This window comes from Microtus ochrogaster, chromosome 8, assembly GCF_000317375.1.
Source record: "Microtus ochrogaster isolate Prairie Vole_2 chromosome 8, MicOch1.0, whole genome shotgun sequence".
Taxonomy (NCBI): Eukaryota; Metazoa; Chordata; class Mammalia; order Rodentia; family Cricetidae; genus Microtus; species Microtus ochrogaster.
This window is the reverse complement of record NC_022015.1, coordinates 19,713,554-19,728,519: the sequence shown is the minus strand read 5'-3', so window position 1 is coordinate 19,728,519 and position 14,966 is coordinate 19,713,554. Positions and strand designations below refer to the sequence as shown.

General features: G+C 45.3%; 1 protein-coding gene across 1 annotated transcript in view; it reads right to left on the bottom strand.

Moving 5' to 3' along the window:
• Kctd13 (potassium channel tetramerization domain containing 13) overlaps positions 1-1,588 on the bottom strand; it is a 16,697-nt gene extending 15,109 nt beyond the window's left edge. The window contains exon 1 of the mRNA XM_005351260.2: positions 1,172-1,588. Within this exon, the coding sequence (XP_005351317.1) occupies positions 1,172-1,415 (244 nt within the window). The 5' untranslated portion in view covers positions 1,416-1,588. The remainder of the gene's footprint in view (positions 1-1,171) is intronic.
• Between the last annotated feature and the right edge of the window lie 13,378 nt (positions 1,589-14,966).

The following is a 14,966-nucleotide window of genomic DNA, read 5'->3' as shown; positions in this document are numbered from 1 at the left end:
GTAGACCAGGCTGGTCTCGAACTCACAGAGATCCGCCTGCCTCTGCCTCCCGAGTGCTGGGATTAAAGGCGTGCGCCACCATCGCCCGGCTAAGTCTTTAGTTTTTCAAGACAGGATTTCTCTGTGAAGCTTTGGCTATCCTGTACTCACTCTGTAGACCAGGGTGGCCTCGAACTCACAGAGATCCACCTGCCTCCTGATGCTGAGATTAAAGGTGCCATTTAGGAAGTTGTTTTCAAGGCTACTCTGTAGCCCAGACTGAGAGCTAGCATTATAGGCACGTGCCACCAAGCCCAGTTTACCGTGGAAAATTCTTACCGAATTACCTATCAATAAACTTAACCCTTTCTATTAATGTTAACCACTCACTTAATGAAAATGTCCACCTCAACCCTTCAGTTCACCAGAATAACAAAATAATCACATTATTCAAAGAACTTACTCTCTGTGATTACCTGTGGTTTTCTTGCTTCCTCGTCATTCCCACTCAATGCCCTCCCTGAATACCCCTAGGGGGTTAACTCCTCAAGACTCATCAGATCTCTTTACCAACCCTTTTCTAGCACTAGCTGGCACTTCACAAATACTTATCAAATAAGTGATTTTTTTTCATCTTTAGTATTTAAAGGCTGAACTTCACCTCCTAAGCGTTTGCTTTCATAATCTTCGTTAACTCTTCCCTTTAAAGTTATACTACAGCAAGTGGGTCCCAAATTTAAAGGCAACACTCCGAGAAGGTTAAGGTTCACCTGCCAAGGAGAGCTGCACCCTTCACTCTGGTTCCCGGTAAACCTAAAGCAGCTCTTCTCCTTCTACAATCCACATTTACGATGATTCCTGGAGAGTGGCAGGGGCATGTGTTAAAGACCGACACACAAGATCGTTCGGTTCTCCAGGGTGCCTGGTGGCGGTTCTAAGGCAGGGAGGCAAACAAAAGGCTGGGCGGTAGGAAGAAAGTGGTAAAGGTTGTCTGGGGGCTGGTTCCCAGGCTTTATGAACTAGGGGGCGACGAGAAGATAATCGGCAATGGAGTGTTTGGCAGAGGTCACTGCTGGAAGGAAAGGATTGGGGAAGGAGGGAGACTTTGAACAAGGAAAAGGTAAGATGGGACGGGGGAGCCGGGAACGAACCGGGGGCTGGAGGGCAGCACGTGTACCGGCGACACGCATACCTCCGGCGTCTGTGAGCACCTCCACGCGGCCGCTGAACATGGCCTTGAGCATGGTGTCCTGCCCAGTGAGGGTGCGCAGCGTGGTGTAGTGCAGCGAGCCGCCCACGTTCAGCTTCACATACTTGCTGTTCGGGGTCAGGGGCTTCAGACTGTACGAGGGGGAGCCGGGCTCCACACCCGAGGGCTTAGGGGACTCCAGACATTCGGCCGCAGCCGCCTCCGGGGCAGAGGCCTCGGCCGACATGCCAGTGAGCGGGCGCGGGTGGCGGTCGCAGGCTCTCTCCGCGTCCCGGACCGGCTCTCAGAGACCCCACGACTCCAGCGCGGGCGCCAGACCGCTCGGCGCACACGCCCACTCGCCGCGGCTACTCCGCGACGTCCACCCTCCGCCCCATCGCGCGCGCACTCTCCACCCGGAAGCCAGCGAGGGCAGCTGCGCAGGCGCGGCCAGGCCGGGGGCGGGGCCAAGAGCTGGAGCAAGCGCAGTCTGCAGGTGCCGTTGCGGTCTGGAGTGCGGGTGCAGGAAAAGTAGTTCTAGGGGACTCGGGATCCTAGATGGAGAAAGCGCCCGCTCCCTTTGCTCCTTATGCATGTGAATAGAGAAGATCGCAGCCCACGACGGTCTCAGCTCGCAGAGCGCTTCATTCACGTGAAAGGAAGCAGGCTCAGAGGGCTGGACGATGCGCATGGTATTTTCCCTACTCCAGCACAGTGCACTTGACAGACTGTAGGAAGAACAGTCAACAAAAACCAAGAAAATTCTCCAATGAGGCCATAAGTCTCCCAGAGGAAGTGAAACTAGGAGCCCAGGTTGGAAGGCCAAACAGAGGAGCGATGATGGAAAGAAGCGTCTGCGATAAAGACAGTTCCAGGCAGAGAAGAAGGGGAAATAGAAACCTGAGCCAACTGTGACTGTAATTTCAGCCCTGGAGGCTGAGGCAGGAAGATAGTGGGTTCCAGGCCAGACTGGGCTGCATATTGGTACCTATCTCAAAACAAAAGGACCATGGAAATTGGAAGCATATGACCAGACAGGCTAGTAAAGATCTTAGAATCCCAGCTGTCCTGAGACCTACCACTGAGCCCAAAAGAGAAGAAAGTAGAGTGCACTGGGGACAAGAGGTTTTGTTTTAAAAGCTTTTTAAAAGTTTTTGGTTTTTTTTAGAATCTGGTACCTCAGATGTTTAACAACCTGCCCTAATGTCTGGAAGGAGGCTTTGCTGGATGGAAAACCCAAGTCAGCATCCTACTTTCCACCCTGTCACCCCGGAAGATCTGGGCAAAGCTCCTCTCTCTAGGTCAAGTTGACTCCTTTACCTGCTTAGGGTGGGTGCAAACCTAAGTGTTTGCCGTGGACAGGGAGAGGTGCTGCGGAGAAGCCAGGTGGATCTGTTAGAAGGTATTAGTCGTGTAAATGAGGGGACTTCGTGTTCTGACACAAAGGGGTTGCCAATTCTATTTCCCCCTCGAGTGTGGCAGTGAAAAGGGAAAGGCAGTTCCTAGCAGCTGGCTTGCACGCTCCTTCCTGAAGTCTTGGTGTTGCAGGGAACCAGCGTGGCACCAATAGTGAGGCTGTGGTGTTGTCGTCCAGTTCAGCACAATTTCACGAAACACCAATTTCAGACAAAGTCACACTCTGTGTATAAAAAGACTATGACATCTGAACACAAACACAACCTTCCTCTACAATGTTTCTGCCGACTTTACCATAGGCAGCAGTTCTCAACCTTTGGGTCTCAACCCCTTTCACAGGGGTCACCTAAGACCATCAGAAAACACAGATATTTACATTATGATTCATAACAGCAGCAAAATTGCAGCTATGAAGTAGCAATTATTGAATTTTATGGTCAGGGGTCACCACAACATGAGGAACTGTATTAAAGGGTCATAGCAATGGAAAGTTTGAGAACCACTGCACTGGGGGAACCTGGAACATTAACATGCAGGGCTGTTCCCTCAAGGGAAGAAACACTACACCTGTTACCTGCCCAGAAGGCTGGAGCAGGCGTGTTTATTAGCCTGGTGACACTGGCTCCATCTGTTTGCCTCCACCCTCCAAGAGAGTTGTAAATTTGTTTTTCTCAGTCTTTAGAACCCATCTTTATGGACTTCACAGAGTGTCAGTGTAGCCATTCTGATCTGTGTTTAGCTTATTTTGTTCCTCAAGGAAATTTATGTGTGCTTTGTTGTGTACACAGGATTGCAGGATTGGGTTAATTATCAGGAGAATAAGTTTTCACCAAATTGCACTGTGCTTAACTATGTTTGAAATAAACTCCTTGGGGTCAGACTTTATCTAAGTTCGAACCCACACTGGCTACTGAGCCATGCTGAACTGAACAGCTGTCTTGCCTCCCTTGTACGTCTCTCTACAGGACTGTGAAGGTCTCAGAGCCCCCTGCACTTTGCAAATGCTATGTTATCCCTGATTCATTCCCCCTAACTGTAGATGAGATTGAGGGTGGAGGGAGTTGCCCGCGTGTCCCAACTTGACCGACAGCCAAGGTGTTGACCCTGAACTCCTGCCCTCACCTCCCAAGTGATAAGATTATGAATACAGGCTACCTCACCCAGTTTATGTGGTTCTGAGGATCAAATCCAGGGGTCTGGACTCTGCTACTCAAGCACTCTACAAACTAAGCTGCACCCCCTGGTCTACATAAGAATTACTAAGATAGCCAATAACAATTATTTCCACTTCTGAGGCTAGAGGGGTGGCTCAGCAATAAAACACATGGGTGCTCGGCCAGCGGAGCAGGATCCAGCTAGCAGTATCCACATGGCAGTTCAGGACGGTCTGTGACTCCAGTTTCAGGAGATCCAGCTCACTCTTTCGGTACCCACATGTGTAGGCAAATATAGGCGAATCCCACAGCAGCCCGTTCAAATGGGTATCTGGGATTTATTAGGAAAACACTCACAGGAAATAGCCGCTGAGGTCTTCTGCTCTGTCTGGAGATGAATGGACCAGCAGTCTGATCTCTGACCACCACGTGAGAGTGTGAGAGCCTGCCCCCTCTTTCTTTTAAAGCAGTTACATCAGCAGACAAGAAACTCCTCCTCTATTGGGCCAAAGAGCCCAAGGTCATGGACAGGGCAAATACCCACTACCCTTCCCCTTTTTGTCTAAATAAGAAACTTCTAAACAAAACTATATACAATAAGAACAACTATTAAGTTTTGTCCAGGAAAGGGTAATAACATACATAAAAATAGAACTGCAACCAGCAAGAGCAACATCAAGAAAGAAACACTTGCTAAATGTCTAGGCTAGGGGCTGGAGAAATGGCTCAGCAGTTAAGAGCACTGACCGCTCTTCCAGAGGCCCCAGGTTCAATTCCCAGCACCCACATGGCAGCTCACAACTGTCTGAAAATCCAGTTCCAGGGGATCTGACACCTTCACACCAATGCACATAAAATAAAAATAAATCATAAAAAAATTTTAAAAATGTCTAGGCTATAGGTAATTGGCAAATTGCAGATTATTCCAACAGCTGTCCTATCCTGAGGAGTCTAAGGCTTGTCCCTAAAATACCTTAGTGAAGATATGAGAGGACTGTGACTGTCTAGTCTTTAGCCTTCAAAGTCCTGAGAGAAAATAATATTACCCGAGTAAGAAGGAAGTACAAGCAAGCGACTTCCAAAAGGTACAAGAAATGACAGAAACAACTGGCTCCCTCAACAGTCACCTAAAGTCTCTCTGCAACGTTGGGGCAGCCAACTTTGGCTATAGGTGTAGAAATGACAGACCATTTTCAGAAGCAGGAAAATTCAAAAGACTGTCCTACCCTGTCTTGGCAAGGTTCAGCAATTGCTTTTCCTTGTATCCTGCTTGTCCAGTTTGGACAGTGTGTTTACTGTCACAGTCAAGGCAAGCGCAGTTCTTTGCCCAATAGGCAGTCATGCTGAGAAGAAAACAGGCTCCATGTGGGGTGTCTCTAGTGCCCATCATTCTCTCGAGAATAGCTTGGTGCTGCCAGGAGCAGCCATGTCTCACATCAACAGAGTTCTAAATTATTAGAACATTTAATTAATTAATTAAAAAATAATTATTCCCTTGCTGGGCAATGGTGATGCCCGCCTTTGATCCCCAGCACTTGAGGAAGAACTCTGTAGCGCTCTGGGAATTCGAGATCAGCCTCGTCTACAGAGCTAGTTCCAGGATAGCCAGGACTACACAGAGAAACCTTGTCTTACAAAACAAAACAAAAACACCACTTCCTGATAGTATACATCCTACAGTAAGTCCTTCCTTTCTTGAAACCTATTATGAGATCAAATAACAATTCCCAAATCCTGTAGTAAGTTCTCCTGAACATATGATTGACTAAAATATGAGCCCCTATGGTGCTCTCTTTCTTTTTTCCTTTTTGTTTTGAAACCTCTTGCTACTTATTCCCAAACACTATGGTTTATTCTTAATGGTCTTTGGTTATAGGCATTGCCAGAAACAGAGGGTCCGTAGAGGTTCAGCTGAGCCCTCACTACTGGGATGGGGACTCTCAGCTTTCGTCACAGTGGTTGCTGCTGGAATCTGTTTCTCTTTAGGTCACCAGTCCTTTTTTTTTTTTTTTTTTTTTTTAGATTTATTAATTGGTCATTCTGCACACCAGAAGAGGGCACCAGATCAGATCTCATTCTAGATGGTTGTAAGCCACTATGTGGTTGCTGGAAATTGAACTCAATTGAACTCAGAACCTCTGGAAGAGCAGCCAGCGCTCATAACCCCTCTGAGCCACTTCTCTAGCCCCTGGGGCACCATTCTTAAGATTAGAAGTTAAGTTTTTACTAAATTGAACTTTGATATTTTGTCAGAATCCATAAACAAAATGTATCTTTTATTGTTGCTCTTGTCTCTTGGAATAAGGTCTCCTTGAGCCTTTTGGTTTTTATCAGATTTTCATCTTTCCTTGGTGAGATTATCCTCTGGGCTTCTGTGCCAGTTCCTGATGGCTGTCTTCTTGCTGTTCACATGTAAGGCATTCAGGTGTGGCCAAAGCATCATAAGTGCTTTCTCTATGGTGACTGAACTGTACTTGTCCCTCCAAGAAGTTGAAGGCGGTCCAGACATGGTGGTGCATGACTATAACCCCAGATCCCAGATACTTGGGAGTCTGAGCCAGGGGGTGTAACTGACTCTCTTGGACTGCCAACCCCCAAATCATGATACAGAGACTTATTAATTATTCATGCTCGGCCTTAGTTTAGGCTTGCTTCTAGCTAGCTTTTTTTTTTTTAACTTAACCCATTTCCATTCATCTGTGCGCTGCCCCAAGGCTAGTTTACCTCATCGATGTACAGTCTGTCCTGCTTTCCTGCTTCCTCTGTGTCTGGCTGTCGGGCTCCCCTTTTCTCTCTGCCTGCCAGCCCTGCCCATCCCTCCTCTGCCCAGTGATTGGCTAGTCAGCTTTTTATTAGACCAATCAGCTTTTTATTAACACCTCTACATAGTTAAACAAATGCAGCATAAACAATAATAACACATCTTCACATAGTTAAACAAATGCAATACATATTTACACAGGTAAACAATTATTCTACAACACAAATGAACACATCTTTACATAGTTAAACAAATACGTTATTTCACAGGGTTGGGGGGGGTGTCTCAAACTCAAGGCCTGCCTGGGCTTTACACAGTGAACTCAAGGCCAACCTGATCAATTTTGGGAGACTTTGTCTCAAAAATAAAAATGAAAATGAAAATGCAGATGTCTCTCAGGGTTATAACACTTGCTTAGAACATTCAAGGCCTTGAGTTCAATCCCTAGTACCGCAAAAAGTTGGACACACCGCCTTCACTGGAAATAGACAGCTGGGTAACATCTCAGAAACACACATGAGAGAGAGAGAGAGAGAGAGAGAGAGAGAGAGAGAGAGAGAGAGAGAGAGAGAGTGTCTAGCATTCTATTGCTATGAAGAGGATGTGACCAAGGCAGCTAACCTAGAGAAAATTAATTGGGGATGTGGTTACAGTTTCAGAGGGTTAGTCCGTCATCATCTTGGTGGGGAGTAGGTGGCAGGCACATAGGCAGGATGGTGCTGGAGAAGAAAGTAGCTGAGAGCTCTACATGCCAATCCACTGGCAGCGGGCAGAGAGAGACCCCTCAAAGCCTACTCCCAGGGACACACCTCCTCTAACAAGGCCACACTCCTGATCCTTCCACACAGTTCATCATGCAAATATATGAGCTTATGGGGACTATTTCTATTCAAATTGCCATATATGATATGTGTGTATACATATACATATATATATAAATAAATAAAATTGTATGCGTGTTTTGTCTGAATGTCTATATGTGTACCACATGCATGCACTGCCTATGGAGGCCAGAAAAGGGCATCAGATCCCCTAGACCTGGAGTTACAGACTACCATGTGGATTCTGGGACTTGAACCTGGCTCCCTGGAAGAGCAGTCAGTGCTCTTTTTTTTTTTTAACTTTATTTTATGTGCATTTAGTATGAAGGCGTCAGATTTCCTGGAACTGGCGTTATAGGCAGATGTGAGCTGCCATGTGGGTGCTGGGAATCAAACCCTGGTCCTCTGGAAGAACAGTCAGGGCTTTAAACCACTGAGCCATCTCTCCAACCCCAGGATTCTGAGTCTTTAACCAGGTAGTGGAAGTGCAAGGTTTGACACCATCTTCATGAGTCCTCATCTCACGTAAAGGTGGCCAGGACCTGCTCCTGCAGGCTGATACTGGCTTCTCTTTCATTCTTTGTACTAACATCTCAGATGGGCTAGGTAAGGGCTCTATCTCTGGGCTCAATCCACAACTCCACTTTATACTTCTCTGAACTCACTCTAGGCAGACCGTGAACTTTTGATCCTCCTGCCTCATCCTCCAAAGAAGATGGGACTTGAGGCTTCTGCACATTTCTCACGGGTATATTAACATGTGTCCTAATCTCTCTAAGTACAGCGTTGCACCAGGGACTATTTGTAATTCCAGTGGCCACTTGGGGGAACTTTTGATAACAATACGATAATTTATTTGACAGATGCCCCAAAACCAAAATGGAAGGGATCTAAGGATATTGTCTTGATTGTCAAAAACAGAGATACTTTGTTTAACATGGTTAAATTTTCATTTGACCATTAATAAGTTCTGGCTTCTTTTATGTTTTGCATTTTGGATTTTGAGAAAGGGCTTTGTGTAATCCAGGCTGGCTTTGAACTCAGCATGTGGCTGACACTAGCCTTGGTCTCCTGATGTCTGCTTCCCTTGGCAAGTGCTGGGGTTTTAGGCCTGCAGCACTGTGCCTGGCATAACAGTGCCTTTTCAATCTGCGTCTTCACTAAACGTTAAGTATCTGAGTTACTGCTTGGTTTGGTTTTGTGGTGCCGAGGAAAGAATCCTGGGTGTCACACATGCTAAGCAGTTGCCCTAGCACTGAGCTACCCCCAGGGGGCAGAGACTTGTTTAGCATGTTCTAGCCCAGCATCACAAAAATAAATAAATGCCTCACCATGTTATTATATACTGTAATAGTAATACAGTGTCACTCGGTGTATTAAAATTTGGGTTGTTTGGGGGGGGAGTTTTTTTTTGTTTTGTTTTGTTTTTTTTGTTTTTTGTTTTTTTTTTTTAGCAATTCAAATTGGTGTCCTCTGGTTGAAGAGGGAGCTGGTTTTAGCCTTTTGGGATGATAGCCTCATCTTCCCTGAAGTGTCCGCCTCTCACTCTTGCTGTCCTCTCCTTGAAAGTTTTCAAAACAAACTAATAAAAAGTGTTCAGCTGGGCGGTGGTGGCGCACGCCTTTAATCCCAGCACTCGGGAGGCAGAGGCAGGCGGATCTTTGTGAGTTCGAGACCAGCCTGGTCTACAAGAGCTAGTTCCAGGACAGGCTCCAAAAAACCACAGAGAAACCCTGTCTCGAAAAAAAAAAAAAGAGTTCAATTGGATATGACTGCTCTGGGAAATCTAGTCCAATTAAACAGTCAAGGATGCCTACAGGAAATCAACGATACATTTCCAGATGTGTCCTCTGTGGGCCCTAGCATAGCTTTTGTTATTCACTACAAAATGAGAAAGACCTACCCTGTTGAGGCAGACAAAAGAGTTCTCGGCATTATCTAGTTCTTTCGGGTTTATTCTATTTTTTGAGGCCAGCTGGCCTGGAACTTGCTATGTCTATCAGGCTAGGCCTCCAACTTGAAGGAATCCTCTGTCTTTGTTCTCCATGAGCTGGGATTGCAGATTTGTACTATGCCTGGTAATAATCTGGTCTTTTTTTTCCAATTTAAATCACATATAAAAATAATTCAGTACAATATCTTTATATAACATCAAAATTAATTTTCCATTTTTAAAATTTTTGTATCGTGTGTGTGTGTGTGTGTGTGTGTGTGTGTGAGTTGGGGGTGGGAGAAGTCTTACTCTGTAGCCTCTGGTGGCTGGTGTCACAGACCCACCTGTCTCCCAAGTGCTGGGATTAAAGGTATTCACAAAGCCTACAAAACAATCAGCCTTCAAGGACAGATTTATGATGCCACTTGAGCACAAAAGCTCAATTCTCCTGAGCAAAGGTGAGTTTGGCTCCTCCTCCCTCTCTTGCCCTCCCATCAGAGGGCTATAGAATGGCAAGGCCTAGCCCAAATGCCAGCTCCTTCTCCAGAATGGTGAGAAATACATCTATCTCTTTTCATTATAAATTACCTAGGTTGTATGCTTTTATAGCAACGCAAAATGAATTAAGACACATACCTTTTATATATTGCTTACATTAAAGAAAAACATATATATCTGTATACTCCTAAAAAATAATAATGCATGCCATTTTTTTGTTTAGGGCAAATGTGTATATACATGTTCTATACATGTTTGTATGTATGTGTATTGGCTTGTGTGAGGACAGGGTGTATATGTAGATAAAGGCCAGAAGTTGATATCTGGTGTCTTTCTCAATTTCTTTTATTGAGGCACAGTTTCTTGGTTTTTGTGGTTGTTGGTTTTTTGTTTTTGTTTTTTGGTTTTTTTTAATATTTTTTTAAAAAAATATTTATTTATTCACTTATTATGTATACAATATTCTTTCTGCATGTATGCCTGCAGGCCAGAAGAGGGCACCAGACCTCATTACAGATGGTTGTAAGCCACCATGTGGTTGCCGGGAATTGAACTCAGGACCTTTGGAAGAGCAGGCAATGCTCTTAACCACTGAGCCATCTCTCCAGCCCCTTTTTTGTTGTTGTTGTTGTTTTTTTTTTTTTTTTTTGAGACAGGGTTTCTCTGTAGCTTTAGAGCCTGTCCTGGAACTAGGCTCTTGTAGACCAGGCTGGCTTTGAACTCACAGAGATCTGCTTGCCTCTGCCTCCCGAGTGCTGGGATTAAAGGTGTGCACCACCACTGCCTGGCCAGTTTCTTGTTTTATTGTTGTTATTATTGGTTTTTGATAGTTTTTTGTATATATATATATATATGTATGTATATGTGTATATATGTTTGTGCACATACAGATACATATTCTTTAATGCTGGGGATACAGATCGGTAGTAGGATGTGTGTATAGCATGTAGAAGCCCTGAGGTTCAATCTTCAACACTGGAAGAAGAAAAAAGAAAAAAAAAGAATGAAATTTGAATAAACATGTCGACTACAGAGTTTGAATCAGTAATAAAAACTCTCCCAACAATGAAAAGCCCTGGACTTGATGTCTGCATTGGTGAATTCTACCAATAGTTTTCAAACTTAAAAAAAAAATTTTTTTTTGAAGGATGCGGGAGGTACTTACTCAGTGTTAGTCTTGCCAAGTATGTATGAGACCCCAGGATTTAATCTCCAACACCATAAAACAAAATAAAAACCTTAAGCAGGCCAAGGTGGTGTGAGACTGTTCTCAATGCTAGGGAGGCAGAGAGAGGAGGCAGAGAGAGGAGGGCCAGTGCAAGTCTAAGGCCAGCCTGGGCTACCCAATGAGTTCTAGGCCAGCCAGGGATACATATTAAAACTCTGTCTAAAACTGTGTCATGGTGACGCATGCCTTTAATCCCAACACTCAGGAGGCAGAGGCAGGCAGATCTCTGTGAGTTTGAGGCCAGCCTGGTCTACAGAGCTAGTTCCAGGACAGGCTCCAAAGCTACACAGAGAAACCCTGTGTTAAAAAACCAAAAAAGCAGCTGGAAAGATGGCTCAGTGGTTGAGACTGCCCCTCCAGAGGACCCAGGTTCAATTTCCAGCACCCACATGGCTCACAGCTGTCTGTAATTCTAAGATCTGACACCTTCACACAGACACAGATGCAGACAAAACACCACTGCAAGTAAAAATAAATAAATTTAAAAAAACAAAAAATAATACATGTGCTGGCTAGTCAACTTGACACACAAACTGGAGTCCTCTGAAAGGGAGACAATTGAGAACATGCCACCGTAAGGTCCAGCTGTAAGGCATTTTCTTAATCACCAACTAATGTGGAGAGTGGAGGGTGGGGAGCAGCCCATTCCGGGTGGGGCCATCCCTGGCCTGGTGGCCCTGGGTTCTGTAAGAAAGCAGGTTGAGCAAACCTTGGGGAGAAGCCAGTAAGCAGCACCCCTCCTCTGCATCAGCTCCTGTCTCCAGGATCCTGCCCTGTTTGAGTTCCTGTCCTGACTTCTTCAGTGATGAACAGTGATATGGAAATGTAAGTCAAATAAACCCTTTTCTCTCCAACTTGCTTTTTGGTCACAGCAATAGAAACCCTAATTAAGACAATAACACTAGTGTAGGGTTGGAAAGATGGCTCCATGGTTAAGAGCATTGCCTGCTTTTCTAAAGGTCTTGAGTTCAATTCCCAGCAACCACATGGTGGCTTAAGGCCATTGGTATACACAATAAATAAATAAATCTTTAAAAAAAAAAATAACACTAGTGTAGACTTTTCAGACCTTAGCTGCTTCTCTGTTGCCCTGCCCCCATTTCCTAATCCTGCTGGCAAGCAATCTAATAGCTTCAAATGCTTCAGAAGATAGAGCCCTTCCATAGGTCCCTTCTTAAGTTTTCTTTAGGCATTTAATTCCAAGCTTTGGTAATGTAAAAATTGGACCTGAGCAAAAATGCTTCTGCTGAGATCTTTATAACCCTACTCATAAAATCTAGCCTGGGTTTGGCATGGCAATACGTACGCACTTTTAATCCCAGTATTTGGGAGGTAGGGACAGGCAGATCTCTGAGTTCAAGGCCAGAGAGTGTTCCAGGACAGACAGAACTACAGAGAAACCCTATCTCCAAAATATAAATAAGTAAGTAAGTAAATAAAGAAAACCTAGCTTGTCAGGACTGGGAACTAATGTAGTATCTGGGCTCCCCTTGCCACAGAGGTCTGTTTTCCAGCCATGTCCTGTCCTGTCCTGTCCCCGTCCCTCCACATACACCAACCCGATGCACACACACAGGTTCTTGTGATGTAAGCCAGGGTCTCACTATGTATTAGACCAGGCTGGCCTGGAACTCACAGAGATCTTCTTGCCTCTGCCTCCTGAGCTGGGATTAAAGGCGTGCACCTCCACCATTCAACCCAGTTTAGCCTCTTCAGGTTAGGATTAGGATGTATGATACCAAGCCAGACTTCAGTCCCCATGTGGGGGACTGTAACTTTGAACACAGAATGTGTCCACTGCAAAAGATGAGAACTGCCCGTGCCTTTTGTGACTGAGTGACACCTAGACCTCCTCCCCACTGGAACCTATGCCCTACCTGGTCCTACTTGTTGGCAGACATCAGGCTCCTCTCCTTCCTGCTACATGTGAACATGTATGTTTGTGGTGGTTGGAAGACTCTTTTTAAGTGACCTCTTCTCCAGTGGGTCCTGTTTTCATGAAAATGATACCCGGAAATCTCTAAAATGAGGCAAGAGGCTACTCATACTGTCTCCCAGGGAGGGAGACCGAGTCCCTCATCATGCACAGAGTGTGGGCTAACCTTCTCCAGGTAGAAATGACGCTACTGGAAAAAGGTGATCCAAAACTCATCTCTAGCTCAGCGGGCAGCACAGAGAATAGACCTTTTACTCCGAAGCTCAAAACCAATTTCCACTTACATCCATTGACCAAAGGAAAGGCACACTGCAGCTGATGCTCCCTACTGTGCCTGCATTTAGCTCAGGCAGAAGAGTCTGCGGCTTCACTGACAGAGACAGTCAGAGCTGGAGCGCTGGCTCAGTGGGGAAGGGAGTTCACTGCCTGACACCCAAGGTGGGTGGTTCAAAACCGTCTCTAACTCCAGCTCCAGAGGTTCTAAAGCTCTCCAAGGGACCCCAAACACACATATGCATACACAAAAATAATAAATTAAAAAAAAAGAAAGAAAGAAAATACAACAATCACTTGGAGCTTTTAAAAAGATGGACCCGGGACTAGGGCTGCAGCAGAATTCCAGGGCTTACCCCACTGGAGAAGCCCATTCAACTCCTAGCTCCTGCACAAGAGAAACAGACAAACTGGCTTTGGGACCCTGTTTTGCTCTTGCTGTGTTCTGTTTTTTGAAACAGGGTTTCTATGTGTAACGCTTCTGCCTCCCTAATGCTGGGATTAAAGGTATGCGCCACCACGCCCATCGGGGGCCCTGTATTTAGGATTCCTAACTATTTTTATTTCTCTTTTAAAAATTTATTTATTTTATGCACACAAGTGCTCTACCCATATCTGATGTGATCCCACTATAGATGGCTGTGAGCCACCATGTGGTGGCTGGGAATTGAACTCAGGACCTCTGGAAGAGCAGCCAGTGCTCTTAACCACTGAACCATCTCTCTCTCCAGCCCCTATTTTTATTTCTTGAGACTATGCACAATGTCATTGTTTGATGTTCTCTGACCAGTGCTAAAAGCAACAAACAACCTTTGTCATGCCTAAGGGTAACCTACAAAAGAAGGAAAGGACAGTAATCTTAGTCCGACTACAAATATTAGCTTGACATTTCTGGTTAGCAAAATCTTGGAGATGAGGCTGAGAGATGAGGTCCTGGCTCCATCTGCCTGACCCAGAGGAGAGACTGACAGCCTGACATGGCCTGTCGCTCTTCTCTCAGATAGAAAGTGTTTAATTACCAGCCAGCTAGTGGTGGTACGCGCAGAGGCAGGTGGATCTCTGTGAGTTCAAGGCCAGTCTGGTCTACAGAGAGAGTTCCAGGACAGCCAGAACTATTAAAAAAAATCTCAAAAAACAAAAAGAAAGCTACCTTGAGCATAAAATTGTTCCTACTTCCTGACAGCCCCCTCAGCAGAGCAAAACCTTGTGCAAATCTCTCCTCGAAACCCAATACAAGTGAGTCCCCACCGTGAGTTTTCCTTGCCCTCTGATGCGCCCCCACATTCTTAGATTATGTGCTTTCCTTTCCTAGGCGGCACAGACACTGCTTCCTTTGTTCAACGTTTGGTGTGTTCCATGTGGCCCTCCACTAGACAGCGTGAACAGTGGAAACTGGGTTTTTGTTTTGAATTATACTGAATTTTGTTCGTTCATTTTTTTCGTTTACTGAGACCAGGTCTCACATAGCTCAGGCTAGCCTCAAACTAACTATGTAGCTGAGGATAACCTTGAACTTCTAATCCCCCCATCTATTTCTCGTGTGTGTGAGTGTGTGTGTGTGTATGCATACACTGTATGAAGTATGAGGATCACAAGAACAACTTTGGGTGTTGGTTTTCTCCTGTTTTTCTACTGATCTATGTCACTGACCCAAAATGCAGATAAGAAAAAAAAAACAGGGGGCTGGAGAGATGGCTCAGTGGTTAAGAGCATTGCCTGCTCTTCCAAAGGTCCTGAGTTCAATTCCCGGCAACCACAGGATGGCTCACAACCATCTG